Source organism: Scophthalmus maximus, chromosome 17, assembly GCF_022379125.1.
Source record: "Scophthalmus maximus strain ysfricsl-2021 chromosome 17, ASM2237912v1, whole genome shotgun sequence".
Classification (NCBI taxonomy): domain Eukaryota; kingdom Metazoa; phylum Chordata; class Actinopteri; order Pleuronectiformes; family Scophthalmidae; genus Scophthalmus; species Scophthalmus maximus.
In genome coordinates this window covers 1004288-1021670 of record NC_061531.1, presented here as the reverse complement: position 1 = coordinate 1021670, position 17383 = coordinate 1004288, and the positions used below count along the sequence as shown (strand labels likewise).

Below are 17383 nucleotides of genomic sequence, written 5' to 3'. Positions count from 1 at the left end.
CAATCATCAAATGAGATTAACATTGCAGAGTTTGCACGTGAAGCATATTCACGTGAAAAAGGAAGCCTAAAGTACCTATAGGAACATGGAAAAAACTGTAGGTGAACACACATAATGAACTTTGACCTATAGCCTAACCAAGCCCTCCAGTGTACATGTTGTCATGGAAACTGGAGCTGTAGGATCAGATCGGATCTGATCCACCACACCACCACGCCTCACCTCCTGTCCACGCACGCTCGCCTGGGCTCTCAACAAAAGGCTGAGCTGCAAAGCCCGAAGACAAGGACCACTACTTCTCAATTCTTTGTGGTGTTTCCATTTAGCCACTAGCCACAGGTTCAAAGGAACTGTACAAAGAAAGCTTATCAGCTTTCTTTTGTGAACGTCAGCTGTGAAGATTGAGGCTACTCTTACGTCTTGTGTTGAGTACAGAGCTGGAGATAGAATGCGGTTAGACTCACTACACTTAGAACCTGGAAGCAGGAAAAAGCTATCTTTCCAGAATATTTAAAGCTGACTAATTACCATTGGTTTGTTGTTTGTCTAACTGAGTTATAAACATACATCTGAAGACAAAAGTCAATTTGAGGTTTTAGGTGGTTACAATCTAAAATGACAGTGCACTTCCTGGAATTTACTGTGCAAACATGCTCACTGTGCTGGGCAAATGGATGTTTGTTTTTCATCAAGATGTAGCTCCAATGCATGGCTCACTTTAAAAACTTCCGATCCTGTTTGTGTATACATCAAACAAAATGTTAATTATATTGTTTTCAGTGAGATTTAGATGGAAGGGCTTAGGGGTAGCTGTTTCTCCCATAGGAAGCTAGGCTTATCACAGCCGGAAGCCAGCTCTGTGCTTGACACGCAGACATGAGGCCGGTTTTTATCTCCTCATATCATTCTATGAAAGATATTATGTAAGCATCAAAGCTATTCCATCAAGGTCACTGGGTAACTGATTGTCTCATTAAAGTTTTCAGACATTGCAGCTCAGCTTGGGTGTGAGGAGCAGGGTTTTCCTCAGGTCGGATTTCATTCTGCCATCATCGTCACCGCCACCACCAACAGTGTTACTACTTGCACTGACACCAGTGTGACTCAGCAGCCAGTGCCATAGTTTTAGTTTCATCCTTTTTGGCTTCTCTTTCTTTCCCTCTTTTTGCCCCCTCCTGAACTCTCCTCCCCGTCCCCCTCCTTCCTCCTCTGTCCGTCCATCTCTTCTTTGTTTTCGGTGGTCAGTAGGAGGCACTGTGAACGGCTACTGGAGCGACAGCCCATGGTAAAAGAGGAGCGGATGACAAACGCCACATGGGAAGAAGAGAGAGAACATGACATCAGAGACAGCATGCAAACATAGAAATATGCAATGTAGATGAATGAGACGGCATGGATCAGTGTGTTCAGATATCTTGTATCTACAGTATACGTGATGAATGTGTGTGTGCGTGTGCGTGTGTGTGCGTGTGCGTGCGCGCGCCCAGACTTCCATCTACCTCTGTACTAAGATGCACAAATGTCAAGTAGAAAAAAATGCATCCCTTCTCTTTGCTTCTGCAAGGAGATGTAATCATTTCTGTTTCATTTTGATATTGACTTTTAACAGTCTGTGCGTGATCACATGATGACATCATGTTTCTGTCAAGTGATTTTTAATTGATTTTCATTTTCAATGTTGTTCACTTTTTTTTTTAAACCAGAGTTCTCTGATATTGATGAAATGTTTTTGACTTCAGAACTGCATTGCCAGACTTTGTCATTGTTGTGTAGAGAGTAATTGTGTGTCTGCTGGTCAAGTTTGTCTGTTTGATTCCTCTGTTGCTTTCACTTCCTGTCTCTCCCACCAAAAAGTAACAGAAAGCTTTCAGCCAGCAGAGCATCCTTCCTTTTGATTTGCATTAGAATATCCTTGGAGGAGATCCACTTAAAGGTGCAGAGTAAGTTTGTCTATTGGATCTCACCAAATTGATCCAGGTTAGCTGGATTCCTTATCTGAGGAATGTTTGTGTGCTCTGATTTTACTCCATGCTGAAACTGTTTTACATTCCAACTGGGAATGCCGGAAGGTGAGAACAACAAATGAGGAGATAATTGTATATTTAAAGATCAAGTTTGGCATTTTGGGAAGTACATGTTTTCCATTTCTTGCCAACAGTGAGAGGGAAAAAGGTGGTGTTGGAATGCATATTTGGATAACATTGGCCCAGGTTTTGTCCTGCCCCTCTACCAAAAAACACTCTCAGTCTTAGGCTAAACTAATGTAATTCATCGCCTCCTGGCTCTACTTGTACCTTTTCATCCTCTCACTCTCAGCAAGAAAGAGTTTCCCCCAAAATGTCAGGCTATCCTGTAAACTGTGAGTGACCCTAATTTGGGGCCATGCAGGATTTCCTGTTTCCTGCTTAGCTGGGCATATGTTTCCATTTTGCCTCAGAAGTGCAACGGGCAAATACGTGATTTTAAGGTTTAAATGTACTGAAAGTTCCACATTCTAGATTCTATGTAGTAAAATGCCCCTAGCCCCCCACCCCATCCTATTAGACATGCACGCCAGGCACACATACACACACACACACACACACACACACACACACACACACACACACACTCACTCTCACACACACACACACACACACACTTGTACGTGCACATACAGAGATGTGAACACACAATCCAACCCCCCCTCAACCTCTTCATCATTTGTCACCAATCATCCTCACCTTATCCCCCTAACATCCTCCTGTTGTGAGTGCATCTGTCACTTTCCTTAAGGCCACTGCTGATTGGTTGCTTTTGTCATGATGATGTACATATGTAAAGTTTGCGTTGTAGATGAATCTGCATGGGTTTCTAACGCAAGCAATAAGGATACTGATATGAATAATAATGCAAGGAGGTTTGATAGGACTTAAATCTCAACTTTAATGAATGTGTATATAACATTTAGATTACTAAGGGTTTGTGTGGATGTATGTGTTTAGACGCATACATATGCACTAACAAAGCATGCAGGACAAAAAAAAAACCGTCACCTCTTTGGATGCAAAAAGAGGTGGGACGGGCTGACATTATGCATGCCAAAATGCTATGATGCTATTGGTCGGAGCAGACCAAGTTAGGTACTGTAACATGGGTGGGGGTGGGATAGTTTATTTTTGCAGGATGGGGGGCGGGTTATGTTTCTGATAGGTCTTGTATAGCTGCTTTCTTATCAATCTTGAGAGACTTATGATAAGAGAAACATATTAACAATCGTAGCTTATGTTTTTTCTTTTCTTTTTTGCTTCTCTTTTCACAGAGAACTGTTCTGAAAGCCCTGTGCTAATCAGATATATGCAAAAAGAAGCAGTAACTGTGAATTAATGCTAACAAATGAAAAAGAACAAAACAAAAAAAATACAAATCCAGCTTCTTCCATCACTGTCTCAACTCCTCTTCTACAAGAGAGAGGAGAGACCCTTCCTCTCCCAAGAGATTCCCTTCCATCATTTTCATTCCCCTGCTCCTTCATTCTCTGCCCACGTCACATTTCCACCTGTCCTATCATATGAACCTAAAGGAGTTTAAAGCATTCCCCTGTAGTGTGAGAATGAACAAGTGCAACCTCCCACAAGGTATAAGAGTCAAGTCCGGTTTAACCTGATCTTGAGAATAGAGACCAGGGAAGCACAGAACTGTATCTGAATATCAGACAATCTTGACAATGGAACATGTTTTCCCTGTAAATACCCTTTTTGAACATACAAAAACATTTTTTTTCATTTTATACCTATCCTACTCAGAACGTTTCAAGGGACAATGGTAATTGTTGGCTGCTTGACAGTTTTATAGTTATCTGCAGTCAAAACAACTTTAACTTATCCAGTGACTGGGATTATTGATCAAATGGTCACAAAATAACACATAGTTTCATGTGTTGTAGCTTGCATTTCCAGGAAGATCTGATACATGGTCTAGGCCTTTAGGGCACACAGAGGCCTGAATAGAACCCCAATTTTACCATTGTTAGTGTACTGCAAGCTGTGTACAATGTGCAGAGAGTCCAGATTTAAATTTCTCATCTGTTAAATTGCTACAAAAATACAAAGGAAATGGATTTAGCTGCACAAGGTCATTGACGAGGTTGCACAGAATTCTGAGAGTTCCACACTGTGAGGTACCCTTCACAGTCAGAATTGGTTTATTTATTGAAATTACTGGTGGTTCTCACATGATGCCCCGTGTTGCCAATGTTTCCCTCCCTTCCATCCATTCACAACTCAGGTATCTCTTTCGGAATCTCTCCCTCTGTGCCCCAGTGTTCGTGCTCAGACATGTTTTTTTTCACAGATGTACTTACTTTCTCACAGTATGTAGATCTTCCCTCTCTTCTCTGTGCTCTGTTTTGTGCCTGTTCTCCTTCAAAAGTACTGTTTTGCTTTCCTTGTCCAAATGTGCTTCCTGTCTTCCCCTTGTGTCCAGTCGTCTTCCCACCCTTTCTCAATAACTGCATCCCTGTTTCTGTGAGACTTTATTCATCCAACACACCGTCCATTCCCCAAGCCCCAAGTCTCTCACAGCAAAACCAAAAAGGAACTGAGTGGAATTGGAGCACCTTCGCACCTGATTAAAAAAACCCTCTATATATTGGCCTCACACTGGATTTCACCGGGAAGGACGACAGGAATGGACATAAAATGAATTGAGTGATATGTTGTAGATGGGGAGGAGGGGAAAAATATGCTATAAACGTGATGTGTTCTGAGTGGACTGTCAGCCGAGCAGCATCACAGGGAGGAGATGGAGGAGGAAAAGTTTGGGCAAGACAGAAAAGTGTGGTGATGGTGATGATATGGAGGAGGAGGAAGAAAGAAAGAAGCAAAAATCGCTTCTCCATGTAAGAATGTGTACCTCACTGCTGTTCCTGTGCACTGTTTGCTTCTTGTGTTGTCTTCTCTCACCCGTGTGTGGTGCCTGTGTTCGTGTGACATTTTGTTTTATGTTCTATGTTTTTCGTGTTTTGTGCCGCACTCTATTTCTTCACCTTTGTTCTTTCATGTAGCCTTTGTGTGTACCACACCTAGGTCAAACAGCCTCCACAAACAACTTCTATGGCTTGTTTTATCCCACACAGGTGCAGGGGAACTGCAGTTTGTCACAGTACAACAGAATGAAATTAATTCAAAATGAGCTGACCTGAGCAGCCCTGCACCATCTGACAGTTACAGTGGGATGAATCAAAAAGCTTAAATTTGGCCAAGGTCTGGTCTGTACATTTGCAGGACACACCAAGTGAGATATTTAGCTCTCAGCTCTTGGTCTGGATTTCAGCCCAGTCCTGGTTGGCTTCAGTCCTCTGGTTATGAACTTTGACCTCTGCCATCTCTTTGATTTCACTGTCTTTGACCTTGATGTCTCTTGGTCTTTTAATGACCATCCAAAATTAGCATTTGTTATATCAGAGGTCTGAGCAGCCCCCCGAGGACTTCTGCTGTGTGTGTGTGTGTGTGTGTGTGTGTGTGTTACAGACAGAGAGAAATTAGTTAGTGTTTGTCATATTCAGGCTGTGTTTTTAGAGTACTTGCATGTCAACTGAGCTGGACAAGCTTTTAAGTTAAGTTATGTATTTTTCCTTTTTTTTGTTCTTTACTGGCGTGGTTGGTCTACCATTTCCTTGCCTTGGTGTACAGCATTGTGTTGCTGCAGTTTCCACAACACTGGAAGTCTCTCAACCTTTACATTCCTGGTCCAGCCTTTGTTTGGAAGTCATGGAAGGCTCTGTGTTGTGGCTAATGCTACAAATCTCATCTCTCGTATCCAAGGAATCTCAAGGCCTGTTTGCCAAAAGCATCTTTTTTGTATTAGCTGTGTCAATATTAAAGCAATAGACAGAACAGCTGTAAAACTTCTGGGTATTGATACAAATTGTGTATTTAGTGTCATGAATTAGACACACAAGTATAGTTTCTACAGCCAAGAACATCGATTCTTTTTAAATAATATAAGATTTCTTAAAATCAACAAATACATTTTTATTTCCAAATGTAATATCCTCTATCAAATGATAAATTGTGATTAAATAGGTTATCAAGTCTCAAATATACTATACTCATATATGTAAGGCCACATTGCCTACAATTTCCTTGAAAGATCTTCTATTGTTTGATGAATATTTTTACAGAAAAAGTGAAAGAAATGTAAACCACTCAATAAATAATGTTTTATTTTTAACTCTACTACCCAACAAGTCCTCCAACTCATACGACAAACTAATATGACCAAAACTACCGTTTACTAAATTAGTGTCTTAACCGGTGTCGGGAAGTACACCACAAATACGTTTCGCCTCAGAGCATTGTGCAGTTTTATTTGATTTACAAAACATGGTTAATGAGCTTATAAAGGTAAGGGTTAGGCTTAGGGTGACATGGCAGATATGCACACAGCATGATTACTTTACAGAATATAAGCAAATCTATTTAAATACACAAACTTGACTGACTTACCAGGGCCACCGCTGAACTCTAGTGGCCGTGTAAATAACGAGCGCTAGAGGTCTGCGGTCTTTAAAACGACCACATATTTTTACCTGAAAACTCAAAAACATTGGAGAGGATCTCTATGTCATGTCCTCAGGCTTCTTCAGCTGCATACAGCTTCAAAAACCTCCATCAAAATAGAAAAGACACAAAAGTGACAAGAATATGATTTTGAAAAGTGGGGGACAAAAAAATGTTAGTTGGTAGTTCTGAATAGTTAAGATTTAAGAAAGAAATTAATAAAAAACATTTTTAAGAAATGACACCATATCGATGCTTTTGGGAAACAGGATGATGATGTTTCATGTGGTTCCACAACATACCTCTGAAAGATGTCAAATCTCAGCAGAGGAAATTGAAATGTATTTTTCTATGCTGGTGGGTAAAATAATTTTGATTATGCGTATTGTGTCATACAAAATCTCCTGACGGTGGCTCTGTAGTCACACAGGTTAAACAAATCCCTCACTGATAGAACCATCTCATTGGCCAAAACCTACACATCATGACTGGGTTGCACCAGATATCTATTTATAAGTTTAAATCCATCCTAAGTGTTAAAATCTATTTGCTTGGTTCAAATGAGTGATATAATCATTAAAACTCAAGAACCTTGTTGCTAGGAAACGTGTCGTGATGTGATTACGTCCGCATACATGGTTATTATGTGTTTCAAAATATGTAGTTCTCATACAGTTTCTAATGAGTGGGGAGTGTCTGATTATGTTATTATGTTATTATCGGCATAATGTTTAAAAAGTTTACATCATTATCAAACTGTGTCACATCAGATGTTAGGACCTTTTTTTCACTCGGATCAGGTCACAGCTAACTTTAGCTTGGTCAGTTGGTTTAGTACACCAAAGTTACCAGGTGTAATTGTTTACAACTTATGTCTAAGTCAGAATTAGTTTTTAAAATTCAACCCATTTTAATTGAGTCACGTGTAAAACTTGGAGTGTGTAATCTGCGCAGATGACGTTCAAGCAAAAAGAAGATAACTTTACCCACCAGCATCATTCTTCTGACTGACATCAGACCTGCATCAGACTTGGATGTTACTAAATCCACGTAAAGTTTGAAACAAAATAACACATTGGCATGTAGTTAAATCAAACTACTGGAATATCTGCAGCCTTTATCAGCTGATACGTAGTCTTAGCACTTGAATCAAGATGTTTTGATGAACTGTTTACGGCTTGTACACTTCTCGATCACCCTTCATCGGGGCACGATCGATTTGAAGTGAACAAGTCAAGATCTAATTGTTGGCTTGTTCACTTAAAATCCTCAATAAAATTCTCTTTTCGCTTTCCCTTTCAGTGCTGAGTTTCTAAACCCCTCCCCCCCCCCAAAAGAAGAGGAAAACAATGAATCTCATGCCACTGCTCCTCCATCTCCCCTGATGGAACTCACTGTAGAAAGTTGGAGGAGACAGAAAGTAAGAAAAAGAAAAACAACAACAAAGAAAACAAGAGAGGTAGAAATCATCAACATCTGTGTGATACATCCATATGCAAACCAGAGACGAAAATGCTTCTGATCACATGCACACCACTTGAACATGGGAGCGACTGGTTTCCATAGCAAACCACAGCCTGGATGCTTCCAGCTCGGCAGCAGCAGGACCATAACGCAAGGCGGCCTTGGAGTTGGAAACCATTCGACAAGGACACCCTCTACTTCCACAGTTGTGCTATTCCTTTTACTGACACCTTTTTTTCCAAGACGCTGCATGCACACCTTTTCATTTCCAGTGAATGCTCCGGTATTTTGGCGCTCAAAGCACTATGCAAGGTGAGGGGCGGTCCATCATGATGTCGAACAGCTCCGGTAGAGTCTGATCCAGTGTTACCCGCTGGGCTACAGTGGCCGGGCTGCCCTGCTAATCTCTACTTAACCACAGGACTTCTACCAGCCGGTGGGAATCTGCTCATACATATCAGAAAACATCAGCCATATCGCATGTATATTGGACATGATCCTATCTATTTCACACCATCTGAATCATCCAAAAGACAGTTGGCGTCTTGGGACTGAAACAAACACTGAGATCTTCCTCAAGGAAAAAGTTTTGATCCACCTTGAGATGGAATTCAACCCAAAGACAGACGTGTGGATTGATGAACCATTTGGGGTGAACAGAAACCCTCAGAGACACAAAACTGGCCATAACATCTGCTTTAAAAAAACAGGCGTCACTGGAAAGGAAGATGTGATGTGATTGAGCCTCTTTCACTCTCTCCCACTCTCTCTTTCCCTCTCAAGTCTTTATGGTATCTTGACCTCCTCCCGCTGCATCGCTGCTGCTGACCTTCTTTAGCAAATCTGCATGGCATGAATGAAACCAATTAAAACCAGAAGAAAGACAGTCAAAGACATAATGGATGGATTAAATAAGGGATGGGGTGGGGTTGGGGGGATCCATGAGAAAGGGGGAGAGAGATTTATGTTTTTCCCACCTAGCAATGTCAATGCAAAGTCATTATCATTATCATCATCATTCAAGACACTTTTTAACCCCAAAACTGGCTGCTAAAATGTGGGCAAAACAGCATCTCCTGCAGTAAACTGCTCTCTCTGAAGGCATGATGGATGAGGGGGACCTTCCTCCTCCCGTGAGAGAAAGAGGAAGTGGGGGAGGAGATTCTGCAGACCATACACTCAATACCTCTGGGGACGGGGCAAGAAGATACAGGCTTTCTAAGGAAACGGTATTCAGCAGCAGCAGGAGAACATCTTTGAGAAACTACTCTATGGACAGAAAAAAAAAATTAAAATGGCGACGATTGCAAATTAGAAATGCTTTTTATTACATTGTTTACCAGCATGAATATTCTGCATGACCTCTGCAAGCCATTCTGATCTCCCCCAAGATTAACAGGGCTAGAAATTGATCATTTAAATGTGAAAATTTAACAAAATTGTGTTATACGCAAAAGAGTTTAAAAAAATGATTCAAGGATTATATTTACAAAAGAAGACTTTCTCAATTTTGTTTTCAATGATAAAACAATTAAGGGGAAAAAGGGGGATTACAACATCACCCCTGCCCAGCTCCCAAAAATCCAAGAAGACTCCTCCCAACTTCTGCAAGTATTTATTACGCTACTACAAGTTCCTCTACTACTACTATTACTTCAACCTTTCACCTGACTGCTACTCTGCTTCCTCTTCTTCCTCTTCCTCTCTTTCTTCTTCTTGTAGCCTTTTACCAGAACAGTTATACATGAATCTCTCAAATGGCAGCTGTGTGTGTGTTTCTGTGCCACCATCTTGATCCAGGACTGTCAAACTGATGTTGAACTGAACTGTGCTGTCCCTTCCGTGGTGTCACTGATAGCATGTGTTTGAACTGAAAATGTCTCTTGTCCCTGGAACTTGTTTCATGACCTTGATGTCAAAGGCATTGCCACACCTTCAAGGTTAGACAGGTCATCTGAGGTCTGGGGTCCAGAATATGTGAGGAAAGGCTACTAAAGTATTTTCTTCGCCCCACACATTGATCCAAACAGGCCTGTTTACTTCCTCAGGCGAAAAGACACAAAATGGCTGCCTCACCATCCAGGGTTTTGTTATACCACTAGCTACACTCAGATGTCAGTTTATTAGGCACACGAGAGCTAAAACTCATATAGTCTACAGTCATTTTGGAGGCTGGAGTTTGTGGTGGTGTGGAACTGATTTGTGTTATACTGACGTGTGTTTCTATTATTTTGTCCATCCCATTTATATTAATAATGATAGGCTTGATGACAGAAACACTTCTCTGTATAATGCAGTTCAACAGCAGAACAAACTTCATCCTTCAAAATTATTATCATGCAGTTGAGACCTCTCTAAAAAAATTACAATGAATAATGAAGGAGGATTTATTGCGGAGTTGTTGTATTAAACCTTATTAGTTTTAGCTAAGTGAACCTGATTAACTGAAAACTGATGTCTGATGAAAACACAATATTTATTTTCTCCAGCAGCAGTTGTTTTTTTCAGTCACAGTCAGGGTTAGGACTAACATTATTTCATGTTGAATGGGTTTAGGACTGAAATTAATTCATGCTGTACATCCTCCTGGGGTATGAAAACATGGGACCAAAGCCGGGACTTCACAAACGCCAAAGTCAAAATTCACCCAGCTCTAGTCACTTAACCAATTAAAAAAATTTGGAGGAACCAAAAATCTGAAATTTTATTTATTCATTAAATTTTTCAGTTTAATTTAAATATTATCTGCCTGAATTATGTTCGGGTTTCATGCATGTATGCAATACCGAATCCGACATTCTCCCATTCAACTGGATTAAATAAGGGGGGGGGGGGGTTGCCTAAAAAAAGTAATGTGTAGTCCAAACAATATCATGAGCAGCAATAAAATAAAAAAAAAACCTCTGTAGTTGTAGAATGTAAACTCTTTTTCTTATGGGCTCTCAATGGTAAATGAACTGCAGTCATAGTATGTTTTTTTTTTGTCTATCCCCTCCTGAGCCACACCTACAGTAAGTGTAAATATAGCCCTTATTTACTGTACTTCAGGAGACAGAAAGAAATCAATGTCATCTGCAAATATTTGCTTTTTCATGTTGTAGCTTTGCCAAAGAATCCCACAATCTCATGATGATAGTCTCTGTCAGATTTTATACGAATATATAATATCCTCCTCATCTTGAATGATTTCCTTTCATTTATTTGGTGAGGACTGATGAATTATTAACCATATTTGAGTAAGCTGTAATGTAGCCACAGCAGCAATCAGTTGCAGCTCCACTATTGGTTATTTTTTTCATACCTTTTTTTAATGGCTCAGGAAAACCGTCACTTTCTTCACTGTGTTCCTGTGTTGAAAAGAAGTGTAGCATCATTGAAAGGTTATGTATTGACGGGGCAATGCTTTTGCAATAAGGCATCACGATATTAGAACCACCTTATTTGCCGACCAGATCTATTAAAAACTGCTGATAATAAGCAAAAGCAAAGCCAAACTAACTAAAACTTTTCTTCTACATAACAAATTCAGCACATGTATTGTCACGGTGGCATGAAAACACTTTATTTCAACTTGTTGTGCACACAATAAATGCTATAACGTAGGACATACAACATAGGAACAAAGTAACATTTCCCTTGATGAGACAGTAGAAGAGGCAGTGTACAGTGTTAGTCAGACCAGCACTAATGGAGGAACAGTAGCTCCTCTGTGGTGGTTCCCCCTGGGTGAGAGGCAGCCATCTTGGCTCTATGTTGTTAAACTGGGTTGGCCATGACCCCTTTATGGTTAGAGCAGCAGCAGAAGTGAAGGCGTTCTGCTGGGCTTTGGGAAAACAATTTTCACACACATCTGAGGACAGATTTTGAAAAACTAGAGAAAGAGAGGGAAATATGCAGAAAGATGGAAATGCCTTGAAAGCTGGCAGTGAAATCTGACTTTTACTGGACAGATTAGTTGTTACCAAAAAGTTGTTTGAGTAACTAGATATGGATTGTGTTGGTTCATCTCATTACTTGTCCTCATGTGTTCTTTATGCATCTCATGAGAGCATTAATGTTCTTCTTGATACTGTTTGTGTATTTTAATTGTTCTGCATTCATTGGTATTTGGTTCTTGAGACCATATAGATCCATAACCTGGGCAAAATAGTTTGAAACTGTGGAGGCATGGATGGATGAATGGATGACTGAACAGTGCACAGGCCCCAGGGTCCCTGGGGTTCAGGGGCCGCCAAGCCTCTGGTTTGAAGTGACTGTTAAGATTTCTTGTCAGAAGTTGAATTGAATGATTATAAAGAGACACAAAAGGAAAACAGAGAGACTCAACCGACTTCAGAGGGCCTCAAAATGACAACAAAACGACTTAAAATAACTACAAAGAGACACAATGCATCTACAAAGAGAATGACTGCAGAGAGAAAAATATGGCCACACCTGCGTCATTTTGTGTCTTGCTCCTTTGTTGGAGGGGAAGGGTGCTTTTCACATGTCTGTGCCCAGGGGCCCAGTGTCTTGTGTGTAGCTTTTTCATGTTGTAGCTGACATAAAGCCGGGCTATAACAAAATATTTTATTATTCAATTATATGATATATTAAAACACTTCCTGTAAAATGCTGACAAATGAAAGCTATTTGGAGACAACTCTCCACTTTCCTGGTGTTACCAGACACTTCGGCAAACTCACCAGCCACAGTTCATCAGCTGCACTTTTGTGCACTTCACGCTTTTCAAAAAGGGCTATCGAGCTAAAAGAGCTGCTTCTGGCAAACTGTAGTCATTTCAGACTGGTGCTCCCAGTGAAACACAGACATGCTTGGTCAAAATGTCTAAATCCAAATGGGGACCCCTCAGATCTGTGAACTGCAACCCCCAAAATTTGGTCATATGAACAGTGATGTTTTCAACAATTGTCACACTGTTTGGCTGCGTGGGGCAAAACTTGCAATAAGATAGCATAGCATAGCAAGGACCTTAATCCTTTCTATTCTATTCTTGAACCACATTCTTGAGTCACATTTTATTTAATACATTTTTTAAATATTGTCATTAGCAATTTAAGCAAGATGTGCTGTATCTTCTGCGTTACATAGGTTAACTTAGACAAATGTTGAGTGATACACACTGTAAAACTTCCCCTTGAATTTGATTGCGCTTGATGAATTGCAGATCTGGACAGTCGTAGGAACTCGAGAGCATGCCCACTAAGTTTGCAAGTGTGACAGCTGAGCAATACACATTTGGAAATTTGGGTTCAGCTAAAGTGTGGTAGCTCTTCTGAAAGTCCATCTGTTTTCTACAGACGCAGCCAGAATGATCACAGCTCACTTATCTTTTTTGTGTGGGTTCTCGCTGTCTCGCTGCAGTCCCTTCAGTATTTATTGATTCATTCTTTATGTCTTTGGCCATGAAGTGTTTGAAAGTCAGGCTCATCGTATTTTCGGATTAATGAAAAATACAAATTGTAGCATTTACACTGTATGCAACCATGCTAACTGGAACCAATAACATGAAGAACAATGACTTTAATCCCCACACAGCACACGAGAAGTTTGATACTTCTGTGTTATGCTTTGTTTTTGTTTAGTTTTTTTCATTGTTTTCTGTATTTTCTGTTTCATGCTGGGGAGCCTAAGAGCCAAAAATATAACAGAAAACGGGGCCAATCTCAGGAAAACGCTGTATCAGAAATCTGAGAGGTGGAGCGTCAACATTGTTATGACGCTGCAAGTGTGTATTTTTCAAAAGTTTCAATTTTCAAATTGTTGTTTCAAATGAGCATTTTGATTGTTTCAATCAGTAAATGTGGATCGCATCGTTGCTACTTAAAGCCTGGAAGTAGATTATTCTGTCCTTTGGCCCAAACTTAGTCCAGCTGCTCCACCACCCTGCACCAGGTCCCATTGCTTTCAGGTGTTTGTTATCTTATTCCAGGTATTTCATATTTATTTTTAAATGGCAAAAATAATACTGTCCTGTACCAACACCAAGGTGGAAACAACTTTTTTTGTTATCTATTTTGCTTTCAGTATATTTTCTTTTGCCTAAACTGTATTTTGGGTTGACATATGTATTTTGTATTTTTGAACACATGCAATTCTGATGAATTACGATCATGAATATTATAACGATGCATCTGTATACAAGCATGCAGAGAACATAACGAGCATGCGCCAGTTGGGCAACAGGCTTAACATCACTGTGATGATGGAAACACTTTGTTCTGTGTCTCAGGTGGGCTTTTCATTAGACTTAACCTCGTCAGCAACTACTATCCCTGTAGAGTGAATGCATACAGAGGGATATATACAAAGGCCCTAACCCATCACTGTAAAAGCTTTCTAGCGTTATTATAACAGTAATGACAGTATGATCATTGCCAATATAGCACCACTGATTCAGTAGATTATTGATCATCCACAAACTTTGGAGAATGGTGTAAAAAAAAAAAAAAATACATGTACATTTTTAAGTGATCAAAATCAAAGCAGCAGGAGGCTCATAACCAGATCACTTGACTTGTAGCTGCTAGCACATATCCTACACTTCCCATACTGTAACCCAACGGTGTTTGTTATTAGTAAATGCATTCTTTCACAGCATAAAAATCAGCCAGGAAAAAATACAGAAAACGGATTTTTACCAACAAATACTGCTGGCCTCCTGCAGAGATGATATATATTTAACATCCTCAGTTTGGAAACACTAAGCTTTGGGAGCAAAGGTGATCAGTGGTTCCACTTTCTTGAGCGGTACTTGGATGTATGAAAGTCAAATACTCCACCGCCACCCTCCCCTGGATACATTTTGTAAGTCACGTTGCTTCAGACACCAGCTACGGGATTGAGACATGTTGGCCGTCAGGAGAAGTGATTGTTGCACAGTTCTAGAAAGACATAGAAAAACCTTGATTATTCCAATGCAGTATATCTGGGACAGAGCAATAATGAAATTAGCTCCTTTTAGGGTCTTTGGTTTTGGTTACATATGTTTAAGGATGTGTGAAGGAGTGTGTGCATGGGTGTGTGTGTGTATAAATGTGTAATAGAGGACACACGGTGTGCAGTCCGAGTTAAGCCGGCCCCTTGTGAATAGACGGACACCTGAGCTAACCAATAGTGCAACTTTACTTGAAATCCAACTGATGACCAAACATATCAGGGCAAGATGCAGAGGAGCAGCCCCCCAACCACCACCGCCACCTTTCTGTAATACTGAGTGGAGTTTTAAAGGCCTATCTGCAGGAGCACTGTGGAGACAGATGAATGCGGTAGGGGCAGAAATGGTTGCCATGCAGCTCTCTGTGGGTTAAGACTTCACCGCATGTTGTACATCAAACCCACACACCAGTCGATGAAGTCACAGCAGACATCCGGTGGAAGATAAACGCCCGGTGTGACATCACTGACTCGGGTGTGGTCAAAGTCTCAACCGATGGAGAGCAGCAGTTTTCTGCCCTATGGGTTTACCATTTAAACTTGACTTTTTACAAGTTTAGGTTTATCCAAGCAGTGTGGGCTACAGTGCTAATCTGGACCTTTGATGAAATTATCTTAAATTACCTTCAGAATCAGATGGTCCCCCTAAATGCTAATGAGTGGATCTTATATTAAAATTGTCTTGGCTTGCTGGTTATGGCCCAGTTCTACAAATTTTTTTTGAATAATATGTTACAGTCCTCTGTATCGTTTGGTTAACCAAGACCAGTTACCTTTTAGCCAAATTGTCTAGGTAGCAATTTGGCTAAAAATAAACCATTTACAAAATACGACTAGTAAAACCAGGTAGCAGTACTAAAAACTAGTTACGCATCAGTCTGTAGCTGCTAAATTGGCCTCTAAAACTCCAGTCTGCATTCCCCTCTCCGTCCCATGCTCCTCACATTCTCTCTCTCTCTCTCACTCTCTCCATCCTTTCCACCTCCTCCTCCAGTTGTTTTGAGGAAGAAGCTTCTTTTTGCATCCCTTGTTCTTGTGTTTTTCTATCCTATTTTTTCAAGATGAATTCTAAATGCATGTGTGGGAAACTTTAAAATGACTTTAACTTCAAATGTGAATGGCCATGTGAAAGGAAGCCTCTCCTCCGTTGAAAAAAAGAAGAAGAAGAAATGTTTCTTGTCTTTCCTTCTTAATTTCTTTGTCAGGTTAGAATAAACCACTGTTGGACATACACAATTTCCCTCCTATAATTGACTTTTTGAAAATTAATGTGCTTCTTTTCATGCTGCAACACAGGCATTGGACATATTTCATAGCAGTGTGAGACGTGATCACTGTCCCGAAACGGGCTCAGTTTCATGAGTCCAATCATGGTTTCCCAGAAGCTTCCCAAGGGTTTGGTGCCTGTTTAGGAAATCAAGCAGAAGGATTCATCGTTTTTCCCATGTAACCATCTTACCTAAAGATATATTCCAAGTCATTTCTCTCCACTTTTGACACTGCCTTCACAACTCACTAAATCATGGATGCGGACACCATGGAGACTTTTCTTATTCACCGCCAGGCAAGCTGCCGACTCATTACCCGCCTCTCTGCCTGTCTGTCTGTTCAGGCCTGTTCTTTTTGCTGTGCCTTCTCTTACTCATGTTCCTAATGCTGCAGATTCTCATAGTCAGAAAAATGCATCATGCCAACAGTCCACATGCAAATATTTACTGGGTTCATGTCACCGTTGAGGGTCGGACGGATTTGTCGGTTGATCGGTTGATTCGTGATGGTCCCACAACGGGAATAAATTGTTGTATGTCCACTGGGAAGAGGCAGAGAAATTAAGAAGGATGACAAGCTGAGGGACGAGAGGCTTCCCTCCATTCATGAATGGGGATTATGCTATAAAAACTGATGCTGGATATACTTTTATTGTCACTACACTGAAGAGAGAAAAAAAAAATAAAGAGTATAAAGAACTGTATAAAATATATTTCAATGGAATGTTTATTATTTACCTTTTCTATTTTTGAAAAATGTAAAAGAACAAAAAAGGTGAAACTGTAATAATTCAACAGCATTTGTGAAATAGAGACTTATTAAAAAAAACAGATCTGTTGTTAAAATGTATGAAGGTTTGACTGTGAATGCTGATTTATCTGAGCAACTCTCCTCCTTTACTAATAAGATAAAGAAAAAAACAGATGAGTAATAATAGAAAAAAATACACACACAAACAAAACTACTGGGAGAAAGCAAAAATTAAATTTAAAGAGAAAACATAAAACACTTAATAAAAACATTAAAAGCTTATGCCAAAATTTTCCATTTGTGTCCTTGTCTGCTTTTTTGTTTTTTGTTTTGGGTGGTTTTTTTGGTGTTTTTTTGAGCCGCTTGTTAATTTCTTATTCATACACACGTTCTCACACCACACTACACTATTCCCTTACTAC

General features: G+C 40.2%; 1 protein-coding gene across 2 annotated transcripts in view; it reads left to right on the top strand.

Annotated features, from left to right (window-relative positions):
- Positions 1 to 16923, top strand: part of LOC118288991 (potassium voltage-gated channel subfamily C member 1-like) — an 81937-nt gene extending 65014 nt beyond the window's left edge. The window contains exon 5 of one of the 2 annotated variants that reach the window (XM_035615613.2): positions 3302 to 16923. In XM_035615613.2, coding sequence (XP_035471506.1) covers positions 3302 to 3366 — 65 coding nt within the window. In that variant the 3' untranslated portion in view covers positions 3367 to 16923. Of the gene's footprint in view, positions 1 to 1245; positions 3136 to 3301 lie in introns of those variants that run through there. The other variant, XM_035615615.2, reaches the window with a different exon arrangement.
- The last annotated feature ends 460 nt before the right edge of the window (positions 16924 to 17383 follow it).